General features: G+C 35.2%; 4 protein-coding genes across 9 annotated transcripts; 3 read left to right on the forward strand and 1 right to left on the reverse strand.

Annotated features, from left to right (window-relative positions):
- Nucleotides 1-375: 375 nt before the first annotated feature.
- Nucleotides 376-3,501, forward strand: LOC107268816. Its single transcript, XM_015741950.2, has 3 exons — nucleotides 376-790; nucleotides 864-1,010; nucleotides 1,084-3,501. Exons 1-3 carry the CDS (start codon nucleotides 668-670, stop codon nucleotides 3,013-3,015), a joined length of 2,202 nt encoding a protein of 733 aa, XP_015597436.1. The 5' UTR covers nucleotides 376-667; the 3' UTR covers nucleotides 3,016-3,501.
- On the forward strand, nucleotides 3,108-5,384 carry LOC107268819 (3 beta-hydroxysteroid dehydrogenase/Delta 5-->4-isomerase type 2). Of its 6 annotated transcripts, none has more exons than XM_025086109.1 (7): nucleotides 3,108-3,247; nucleotides 3,637-3,783; nucleotides 3,927-4,190; nucleotides 4,264-4,509; nucleotides 4,573-4,731; nucleotides 4,824-5,074; nucleotides 5,146-5,384. In XM_025086109.1, the coding sequence occupies exons 2-7, from the start codon at nucleotides 3,747-3,749 to the stop codon at nucleotides 5,302-5,304; spliced, it is 1,116 nt and encodes a 371-aa protein (XP_024941877.1). In that variant the 5' UTR covers nucleotides 3,108-3,247; nucleotides 3,637-3,746; the 3' UTR covers nucleotides 5,305-5,384. The 6 variants fall into 6 exon arrangements, with proteins under 6 accessions (XP_024941877.1, XP_024941876.1, XP_015597440.1 ...); XM_025086108.1 differs by having other exon boundaries at nucleotides 3,155-3,285; XM_015741954.2 differs by lacking the exon at nucleotides 3,108-3,247 and adding an exon at nucleotides 3,285-3,416.
- Nucleotides 5,385-5,746: 362 nt separating this feature from the next.
- On the reverse strand, nucleotides 5,747-9,046 carry LOC107268820 (protein rogdi). Its single transcript, XM_025086113.1, has 7 exons — nucleotides 8,918-9,046; nucleotides 8,425-8,527; nucleotides 8,085-8,156; nucleotides 7,884-8,018; nucleotides 7,535-7,813; nucleotides 7,238-7,447; nucleotides 5,747-7,148 (listed from the first exon to the last, which is right to left on the reverse strand). Exons 2-7 carry the CDS (start codon nucleotides 8,476-8,478, stop codon nucleotides 7,083-7,085), a joined length of 816 nt encoding a protein of 271 aa, XP_024941881.1. The 5' UTR covers nucleotides 8,479-8,527; nucleotides 8,918-9,046; the 3' UTR covers nucleotides 5,747-7,082.
- A 29-nt stretch (nucleotides 9,047-9,075) lies between these two features.
- Nucleotides 9,076-10,757, forward strand: LOC107268813. The gene is given in 5 exon segments (XM_015741942.2): nucleotides 9,076-9,621; nucleotides 9,779-9,935; nucleotides 10,008-10,044; nucleotides 10,311-10,409; nucleotides 10,479-10,757. Coding segments are annotated over 4 exon segments (384 nt in total). The 5' UTR covers nucleotides 9,076-9,621; nucleotides 9,779-9,815; the 3' UTR covers nucleotides 10,607-10,757.
- The last annotated feature ends 68 nt before the right edge of the window (nucleotides 10,758-10,825 follow it).

The raw sequence follows: 10,825 nt of genomic DNA on the forward strand, positions 1-10,825 counted from the left end.
AAAAAATTACAGTTCCAGATGAAATATCGGTCTCTGTTTGACTCTATCGGCTAATTTCTGTTCATGTTGACCATGAAGATGCTCGGGCGATTGCCTAGCGAAGTGCAATACACACATGCATGTTGAGTTGACAACTGTAGATGCCTGGGGTGCGTTCAGAAATCTTACTCACATCAGGGTAATTTGAGCACGTTGTGTCTCTTTCTATTATAGTTATTATGAAGAGGATAGAATGATACCAGACTCGACCCTAGAGAGGTTTCTGAACGTATCCCTTAGAGTCATGATCAACAACCAATCAGAACCAGTAGAGTTCCTATGCCAGCTGATAGCTGCGTTTTGCACCCACACCAAACCATACAAGCCAATAGAGTCGCTTGATGCTTGAGCTTTGTTAAGTGGCGCTAAGATGGCGAGTTGGTAGTATGCCGATTTCGATGTATTTTGTACTAAAATGTTAATTTTTATTGGTTTGATTGATCTTAAAATCATGCTTTATGAATCACCGCATTAAGACTTCATACGTGTAACAGTTAAAATATTAAAAAATCTGTGAAATAGCGTTTTTTTACTGTGGTGCTCCCAAGCTTATTAATTCGTGTCCTACTAGAAATAGGATATTTTGTGAATGCGTAAATGAAAATAAAGTAAACTGTACAGGAAAGTAATGGAGTTAGATAAACTGTGCAGATTATGCCTTTCTAAATGGGATCTACAGTGTAGCATATATTTAGATATGCTAAAACCTGACAGTTTGTATCACTCCATTTTAAAGAATGTTGATATAAAGGTGAGAGTAAAGTATTCTATAGTTTATATGAACAGAAACACGTTTCATGCATATTATAATTGCATTCTTGCAGATTGAGAACCATTGTGGATGGCCCTACTTAATATGTCGATCGTGTTGGACTATCATTAAAGCTATGAATTCATTCCGTAATATGGTAACTTCAAGTGATATTAGATTGCGATCATACCTGAAGAAAATTGAACCAGATTTGTACCCTGTATGCATGTTTAATTTGTTAGGATATAAGTGTAGCTACATTTTAAATTATACCATGCTAATATCTTTTTTAGGCTGAGGAATTGGATTTCCATCCTCCACCATTAACTTCGACTGTGATCCTCCCAAAATTAGACTTTGCAAAGTTATGTACCTTCATATCTAAATCAACAAATAGTGCCTGTGACAATTGCGAGGCAGATGGGACTAATTTATCTGTGGAAGAAATTGACAGATCTAGGATAAAAAAAAAACCTCAATCTTCTAATGACCATGTGACAAGCGCTCAGTCTGCTGGAGACAAAAGTATAAAAGCCAGCATAAGGAGTGACATTCAAATTCCAAGAGCAAAGGTCGAAATCCTTGAGTCACAAAATAAAAAGTTATTAATAATTTTTGATAAACGTGAAGACATTTTTACGATATTGCCTTCACTGGTAAATTCAAATCCCCTCCTGTTTCAACCTAATTTATTGACCAGAACTCGTAGAGAATTCAATGAACTGATATGCAGAGGCATCAATCCATTTGACACTACAGAAACAACATGTTTGAAAACAAGCATCGATATTCAACATTCATGTGAAGAATCTTTTGAATTACATCAAATAACACCATCTCTAGTAATTGCTTCAAATGAACTATCTGGCACGGATCTGGCGACTTCAAAACGAGTTGATAATATTTTAAACTCAGATTCCCATTTTCATAAAGATTTGTCCAATATGGAACAAAATATAACAGCTGCATTAAAATATCAACAAATTTCTACCCAATCCAAATTGAATAGCAAATCTGAACTGAGTTCTGCTGAGAATAGGGCTGTTGCACAAGAGTCATTTGATTGCACTGAAGTTAGAATCAAAGAGGAATTAGATTTGAATGATGTAACTGATGGTAACAATTATGAAGAAGGTAAGAAATATTTTGAGATGGCAGACATTGATGATGTATCGGAAAAGAAAGGCGTTGAAGTTGAAGAACAAGTATCTCCTTTGCCATGTGTAATAGACGGAAACGAAAAATCATCTGTTGAATACGGCAATACATATAAGTCGAGAGTACAGTCTAAGCAAATGAGCACACAACAGACTCCTAAGTATAAATCCATGAAAACACGTAAAAGTGAAAGCAGCGAAGTAAAAGATACAAATGAGAATGACGAGCCTCAAAGTACGTCCAGCGGAACTTTTAAAAAAGTTCGGCTTTGGAATAAAAGTCTGGAAATGAGCATTGAAAAGGAAAGTAATATCTTGCAAAATTATCTCAAAGTACGTGCCGCTTATAGGAGGTTTTACCTCTGCATTCATTGCAATAAACTCTATTATGAGGTAAAAACTCTTCACGAACATGTACGATCTCTGTATCGCGTTGGAGCGTTTTGTCCTATTGGAGAATGTACCTACGTTATGCTGGAAGAAGTCGAGTACTTGAGGCACATTCGTGCGCACTATAACACAGCATTAATATCCAATTGCTCGAAAACTTCTATAATCAGAAGACCCACCGGCTCGTGTCAGGAACTCAACAGCAAGAAATACCTGACTGAATTTATAAAGAAAAATGTAATTGGCGAAATGAGTTCCGTTGCAACAAAATTCAAAGAAGTAGTAGAATCCAAAGAAAAAACAACTGTTTTAAAAGAGAGGAAGGTACATCAGTCACCCCCAAGGAAAAAATTGAGAACTTATGATTTGGAAGAAAATTCTGATGAGAGTAATGCTCACACGATAAATAAGGGAAGTATAATCAAACCAAGTGAACAAGCAGCGCACAATTCCAAATACGTTTCGGTACCACCGGACAAGAGTTCCAAATCTGTAAGAAATATTCCTGCAAATACGGGATATGATACGAGAACGAACAGTAATAAATCTATCACTGGAATAACAAAGGACGATTCATCGATGCATCAAGTAGTCAAGTATAACAACGTTGACTCGAGAAATGTACGAGATCCATCGTGTGACAATCTTGCGGAGAATGTTGATGCTAAGAACAACTGAAAACAGTCGATGGAAAATCAAAATGCGAGAAAACGGTCTCGATCGAAGCTTGAAGAAGCGAAAAAAAAAATGCTGAGTGTATGCCAATAGAGGAAAAAGCTAATTTTAAAGAAAAAGATATATGTAAAATTCAGAGTATATTGGCCGAAATTAACGTAGACCACAGGAAATCTCTTATTCGTATAAATAACAAAATCGATGGGACAACAAAATTGGATGTGTGTGTAACGAAGTAAGGGAAAGAATATGCAAATACAAATCCTGAAAAAAGTACTTTGAATAAAAATATATGAACATAATGACAAATTGTTGGATCGCTATTTATCTTTTTTTTTAATAAGAATACATTAATTTGTTCGTTAACAATGAGAAAGTACAATTAGCCCAATGACCGTTTAGTGGTAAATATCATTACACCTGACTCATTTTTAACTGTGTAATAGTTTTCTTACGATATTGAGTAGTAAACGGATTATTCCAAATGTTTTAAGAGACTATTTTTTTCTTGATATATACCTAAAATCATTGATCCATAATTACGTCTTAATGTACAACACACTTGCAAGACAATTGTAACGCATTCTGTCTTTGTCGTTAAACATTGAGTTTCAATCATTCCAGATACGAAATTTAACTTGGATACTTACGCAAGAGAAGACTGAACTCAGTTCAGCAAGAATGTATAACGAATCGTTAAATCAGCACTATTTTAATGACCTCGTACAGTTTTCATGGCGCTGCAAGAAAGTGAAGTCGTTTTAATCACAGGTGCGATATTGGAATAGAAATAGTTTTACACGATTAACATCTAATTGTTAAATATTTAACTTAATTCGAAATTAAGCTTCGATCATATCGATGACAGGATAGACTAGTGCACGTCACTTATAAAATATCCATTTGTATCGAAGGAGCCAGTGGATTCCTGGCCGGGCATCTATTGAAACTTCTCGAGAAGGATAAGAGCGTCCGAGAGATCAGAGGGTTGGATATCGTTCCAAGAAAAATGCCGTTTTCTGGAAGAAAATCAGTTAAGCTTTTTCAAAGAGACCTTACCAACCCGGAATCCTGCCGCGAAATTGTCAGAGGAGTTGACGTAGTGTTCCACTGTGCAGCATACGTCTCTTATGAATTTCCCGTGGACAAGGATCAGCTACACAAGAACAATGTGCTAGGTTTGTCCAGATAGTGTGTTTGAGATGTCAAAACTAAAAGATAGGATGAGACTAAACGGTTTAGTGTTCGCAGCTACGGAAAACCTGATAAATCTCTGCCTCGAGGAATCTGTACCTCGTATAGTACATTGCAGCTCGAGTGAAGTCACTCTTCAATCTTATATAAAAGGTGGTATTGTCGCTCTAGTAATCTACAGTCAGGAATCAAAAATGAAGATTCCCAATGATGAAAATAGATTGATTTTTGGTGAATACGCCGCTTCGAAGTTACGTGCGGAGAAGCTGATATTGGATGCTGATGGAAGTAACATGAAAAACGGTCAGTAGCAAATAAAAACTACGCCTGATCCGATACGAGGAATCATTAACACATTTGAAACAGGTCTTGGCACTCTTCGCACAACATCATTGAGGCCGACTTTACTCTACGGCGAAGAGGATTCAAAATTAGTTTCAAATATTTTAATGATTGCAAAAAAGGGAAATTACTCTCTAGTAAGACCCGCCGGTGCGGGCGGTAAGCAGCAATTGACGTACGCTGGTAAAGAAAAAGAGTTCTATTATTCAAAACGTATCAGTAAAATGAAAAAAAAAAAGTAGAATGGAATACTATTATTACTCTGTTATCTTTAGGAAACGCCGCATGGGCTTTAATTTGTGCGAAAAAGACTCTAAAAGAACAGCCTGAAGCGATCGGAGGACTTCCAGTGACAATCACCGATGACACTCCAGTGGAAGATATGCTCCGTTTTTGCGAAAGAATCACCAGAGGTTCTAGGCATCAGATTAAGTTCTCCTGGACTATTCCGATGTGGATCTCCTATACATTGGCCTTCATGATGGAGTTAGCTACGACTTACTTCAATTACTTCAAGAAAATGCCAGTATGTATCTACTGTGCTTGCTTGCTTTCCATTGTGATTCTTACGAATTCATGTGTTTAATTCTCTTTAAGGTTTTGCCTCGAGGCATAATTTCCTATTTAGGATCCGTTATATTGTACAACAGGATTCGCGCATCTATTTACATGGATTATTCGCCGATCTTTTCAGCCGATGAAGCTTTTCTGGCATCGTCGATTTACTACTGCCAGTTCCTTGATAATATCGAATGATTTGTCAAGAGGAGACGATTTGAGCCATCCAATGAAGAATGTGAAAACTCTGATGCAATAAACTCATTTTTTCTATTTTTCATGATTGTGATTTTCATAAGTTTGTTTTGGAAAAACCCACTAGGCAAAAATCTACAGCGCTGTTGGTAACTGTCTGGTCGCGAATAGTAGACATAAAAATGATACATGTATTAATAAGTGATCTAATAAAGGAAATCTAAAAGAAAAAATGTTTAAAAAAGCGACTTTAACGTGCAATTTCTATTGCTTGGAAAAATGTTCCGTTGAACGATAATAACAAGTAGTTAAGTTTTTGATGAATCTAATTAATCATTATGGTTAAGACTTTATGTATAAAGAAGAATCAGAGAGAGAGAGAGAGAAGAGAAAGTTCATAGGAATAAAATGAAAAGTAACTTACAGCACTTTAAAACAGAGCGACTTCACAATGACATCAACATATCTATCTTTATTGTCGAATTATACAATTGTCTTGACCTAGTAACTAAAAAATATTAGAAAAGAAAACAGTCACTCACCAAGGAAGGCTTTTCAATTTCGAATATCTGCATAGAACGCAGTTACGTCATGCCCTTCGAATGTAACTACAGATGCCGCTTGTACAAGATAATTATTTTGAAGGCAGCTGTTAGGTCGAGATGCATTACAACACATCGGAACGTTTCGATATCAAATGCGGTACAATGTGATGATAACAAACGCTCTCAGTGCGGACCAGTCGTCGAATCCAGATAGCTAAAAAATATTTCACTAAACGATGCACGGAAATTTGACACTTAGTGACATCAACTGCTGTTCGTCCCGTATTATAAATAATTAAATTCTTGTAGAACGCAGTGTTAAAACGTACGCATTATGAACACGATTAATTAGCACAAATAACGACAATAACGATTACAATTAGTAATAATACTATTTACAAAAATCCGTCTCATAGGAGTATATGGCCTTGCGCTCTTTTCACTCTGACAGAATCCGAACTCGTTATTCGATTCACCAACATGATACATTCCGGTCAATATATTTTAGGGCACATATTTAATTTAGTTGACTACAAGATTTCTCGGATTTACAACAACGGTCAGTTAATTCTAGTTTTAAAAGGTTAACATTCATAAATAAGAAATACTGCAGGAAAAAAACGTTGATCTAGGCACGTAAACAATTGGCGAAGTACTTGTCAAGTTTCTCGTTTTTTGATGGTTCGATAGAACGGAAATTTCGCAAGTTCTGGTAACCATTGCGTTGTACTTTTTTTCGTCCTTAAATACACACCATCGCCATCTTTCAGATTATCCATTTTTCGATACTACTTGTCGCCTTAAACTACAAAAATGCTATCCATACGCTAACAACAATTCTTTTTTAAAATAAATTATGAATTACCATACATCTACGGTTAACACCATCAAAATTCCGGACTAAATGGCACCATGTATTACGAGCATTCAAAATTGAACGTTTCTTGCAACAGAAAAGGAAAGGAAAAAAATTGGGATAAAAGTTTCCCGCCAATATTAAGTGAACCATTTGACCTAATGTGCTCAATACACAAAACTTGCACATAATTTTAATCAAGCGCAGTTTTTGATCAAAACTAGGAAACTTGCCGTTTATAAACAGACCCGAAATGTAAATGACTAAAAAAAATAGGCTGAATGTCAGAGAAATACATCGTTTTACAGAGAATTAAGTATTTTCGCTTTCAATTGAATAAATTCTCCATGAGATGCATCAATTTCACGAAACTTGGATTCTTAATCCATTGCTGAAGGAACGCGCGATCCGACAGTGAAGTCTTTATATTGCGAGAACACGCAGATCTGCATTGAAACGAAAGTAGATATTAATATTATTTGTTATCGAAGATCTAACTCATAGCAGGATTAGAAATTAGGGGAGGATATCCCACCTTATCTTTTAACCTCTGACATAGCTGTAAAGATATGGTAAGCAAGACTAGAGCGTCATTTAGCCAAGGCACACTGCATTCCGCCTGATGAGTTTCGTATTTCACACTTCCATGTGAGTTTTCCAGCTGATAAACGGCCAATACCAATTTATAACTCTGAATGTAAAAACTGATTGCTAAATTGTCAGGTAGGTTTGGATTTAATGATTTCTGAAATGAAAAAAATGCATGAAATGATCTTTCACATCCACAATTGATATTAATTATTGATGTGCAGATATAATTGATATGACCTACCATGTTACGACTTTTGATCAGGTCGTCTATAGTTTTTTTTCTAGGAACAATTAAGCTTGTTCTACTGCGTTGGAGACAACCTAGAATATTTCCCAGAACATGCATGACCTCGTCAGAAGTTTTAAAGAGGTAGTGACGATCAACATTGTCAATATGAGCAATGGCTTGCTGCAAATGATTTGCAGCATCCTGAATTTGCTGAAGCTTCCAAGGATGGTCGTTCTGTATACTAGTTCGCATTGTGGTATTCTGCTGACGTTGTATTTTAAAATTTACTTCCTACAAATTACAAAAAATTCAAAAACTTATGAAAAATTATACTTTCAAAGCATTGAAAAATTGAACTTACTGCATTAGTAATGCTATCCCCTGTAAGAACAATTACACATTTGACCTGGTCGTGGGGAGCAGTGAAAACAAACCTGTCTGTTTTATTCTGCTGATCGTTTCCAAATAAGGTCAAAGGAAAACGTTGGGCACACTCCTAGAGAAAAACCAACTGTAAATAATACCAACATCACTTGTTTAAAAAGATAATGTATTTGCATACTGTCAGAATGTTTCGCAGCTGTGACAAGGAGGAGTGTACCTCCTCATGAAGAACCCATTCAAATTCCATTTGCTGAAAGTGCAACAAAAATTTTGAATGAATGATACTTGAAAACAGAATGGATCCAAATTAATTTCATCATTTAAAATTGTCTGCCACAGAAATGCAATAATGTGAAATGAAGAATCATAACCTTAACATTAATAATTTCAAGTCACAATTTGACCAAACAGTGGCTAATTCTGATTAATTTAATGGCAAATATAGCCCTTATCTCAAAAGGCAACAGTCAATAAGAATGTGCGATTAGATAAATATTAGATAAAGGCGAATTACTTACGAGATTGTGAGCCTCCTCCTTCTCGCAGTCAGCCATTTTTTCCAGCGTCTCCATCTATTTGCAGCTGCGCACCCACGCACTTGTCAATTGACATTCGTTGCAGCTGCAGACAAAAATTGACAGAAATTAACAGAATGGTTTATCATTTGATTCCCAGTGACCTTTGTTAATTAATATCGTAAGTTCAAACCAATAGTATTGTTCGCTCTAGCGAAGAATATTGCTTAAAAATTTGTATATCCAATATGAGTCTAAATAATAATTAGATAATCCATCCAATGATAATGCGAAAATGTATCGAATAATAGAAAAGATTGGAACCAAGAAGACATTGATTAATCATGACTCCGTTGGAAATTTCAGAACGAATAATATTCAATGCCATGAAAACAAAGTTAAACCCCAATAAGCACATAACAAAAGTTACGTACAATGTGACAATTTCCTATTTTGAGATAGAATTAATGCCTTTGCTCAGTTTTGAATCACTTACCTTGCATTTTGTCGAAAGAAAAAGGATAAATCAATAATAAAACACGACAAGACTGTATAATTCAAATTAAAATAATCCTTCAATTGATTTAATTACCTGACATAATTGGCAGTTATATACGTTTATTTGGAATTGTTTAGAGAAAAATTTCTGTGAAGACGCCCGAGTACACTAAGTATAATATTGGTTCTTATAGTATATTTTCTCAGATAAGCTTGCCTGATCATCAATTAAGTGATACCGACTTTCTGAAAAATAACGCGGAGGCGATATACGGTGTAACAGAGAGATAAAGCTATGAGAATGAGATTGGTGGCTATATCAATTTCATATCTAGCACTGCTCACACAAGAACGCCATTCTTAATAAATTGAGATTCAAGTGATCATCAATCACCTATAGTTGTATTACCAGTGCACAGGTGCCAAAAGGTATACAGTGAAAGCGTTTGAAACATTAGACATCGCGAATAAATAAAATCTGCATGGCCCTAACACAAAACAAAATGCTGCAAATCGTCGAGAAATTTCAAGATAATTGTATCACATCACAATTTGATAGTTTGAACTGTGGTTAGCTCATTGCTTACTGTTATACAAGGCTACCATTACGAACCAATTATCATGAAAATATAATCCAAATCATAACTTCAAGCAAATGCCTTGATGCAAGCCTTTAGAATAAATATGAATAAGGATTAGTAGGTGTGTACAACTATCGTGTTTTGCCTTTGCGTTATTAAATAATTAATAAACCTTTGTAGCAAATTATATGATCAATGAGAACTTTAGACCCATGTCATGTTCACAGTAACCAATACTTGTGTCAATTAACAGTAACAACGTGATAATATTCTTACAGAGAGTCTAGGTAAGAAGCATGAGTCTAAGACTGTATTATGACAAGGAACAAAGTATTTCTACAAAAGGGCGAACAGTTTGTGCCAAAATATGAAGAGATCAATCCATTTCAAAAGGTTCCAGCCCTTGGGCATAATGGATTCAAACTGATAGAAAGGGTATAAGTAACCTGTTGTTTTGTAAAGATATTCAATGTAAAATATAATCAACCCTATATTGTTTCTTTGTAGTGTGGCAATTTTGCAATATCTTTATCTGGAATTCAAGGTAGATGACCATATCATCCAAAAATCAAGCAAGGATTTATGAGTACCTTGAATGAAAGCATAATAATACTAGGTTGTATTGGTCAAGGTATTTCTTAGTAAATCTTTGTAGAACTATATGACGATTATTGGAGATATCAAAATTATTAAGCAATACGGAGAGAACTTGATTTTGTATCCTTTTACAGTTATGACACCAATGCTCAAAGGGAAGCCTGCAAAAACTAAATATTTAGAGAGTTTGAGTTTATATGATTGAATGTCTAGATTAGCTGGAACATATTAGGTTGAAGAACAATCCATTCCTCACAGGTGACAAGATTAGCATCGTTGACATTATAGGTGCCTGCGAGGTTGAACAACCAAGTACATCTTATATTCTTGATCATATTATAATATGATGCTATATCTTCAGTATTGTTTTTGCAATTTTAGGAATGGCATGTTTTAATCCTCGCGAAGGTAGGAGACATTTCACTGCATGGCTTGAAAGATTAGCTCAAGAGACAAGTCCTCATTATGATGAAGCAGATAAATACGTTCATCAGATTGCAAACAAGTAGTTAGAAATACCACCACACAGCTTTACCACGCTTTAATTGAATAGTAATTATGAGATGATGCTGTTTAGCTATAATTTTTCGATAATTGTTTTTAAGTTATCGTTATACAGTCTGTTATGCGTGCAATTAAAACGGAGCCATTATTTGCGTATTTTGCCTTTTCTTTACAATCAACTATTGTCATCCTATGTAATCTCTTACTGTAAATGGTTTGAAGCA

The sequence above is a fragment of the Cephus cinctus genome, unplaced genomic scaffold (genome assembly GCF_000341935.2).
Source record: "Cephus cinctus unplaced genomic scaffold, Ccin1 Ccin1_scaffold0593, whole genome shotgun sequence".
NCBI classification, from domain to species: Eukaryota; Metazoa; Arthropoda; class Insecta; order Hymenoptera; family Cephidae; genus Cephus; species Cephus cinctus.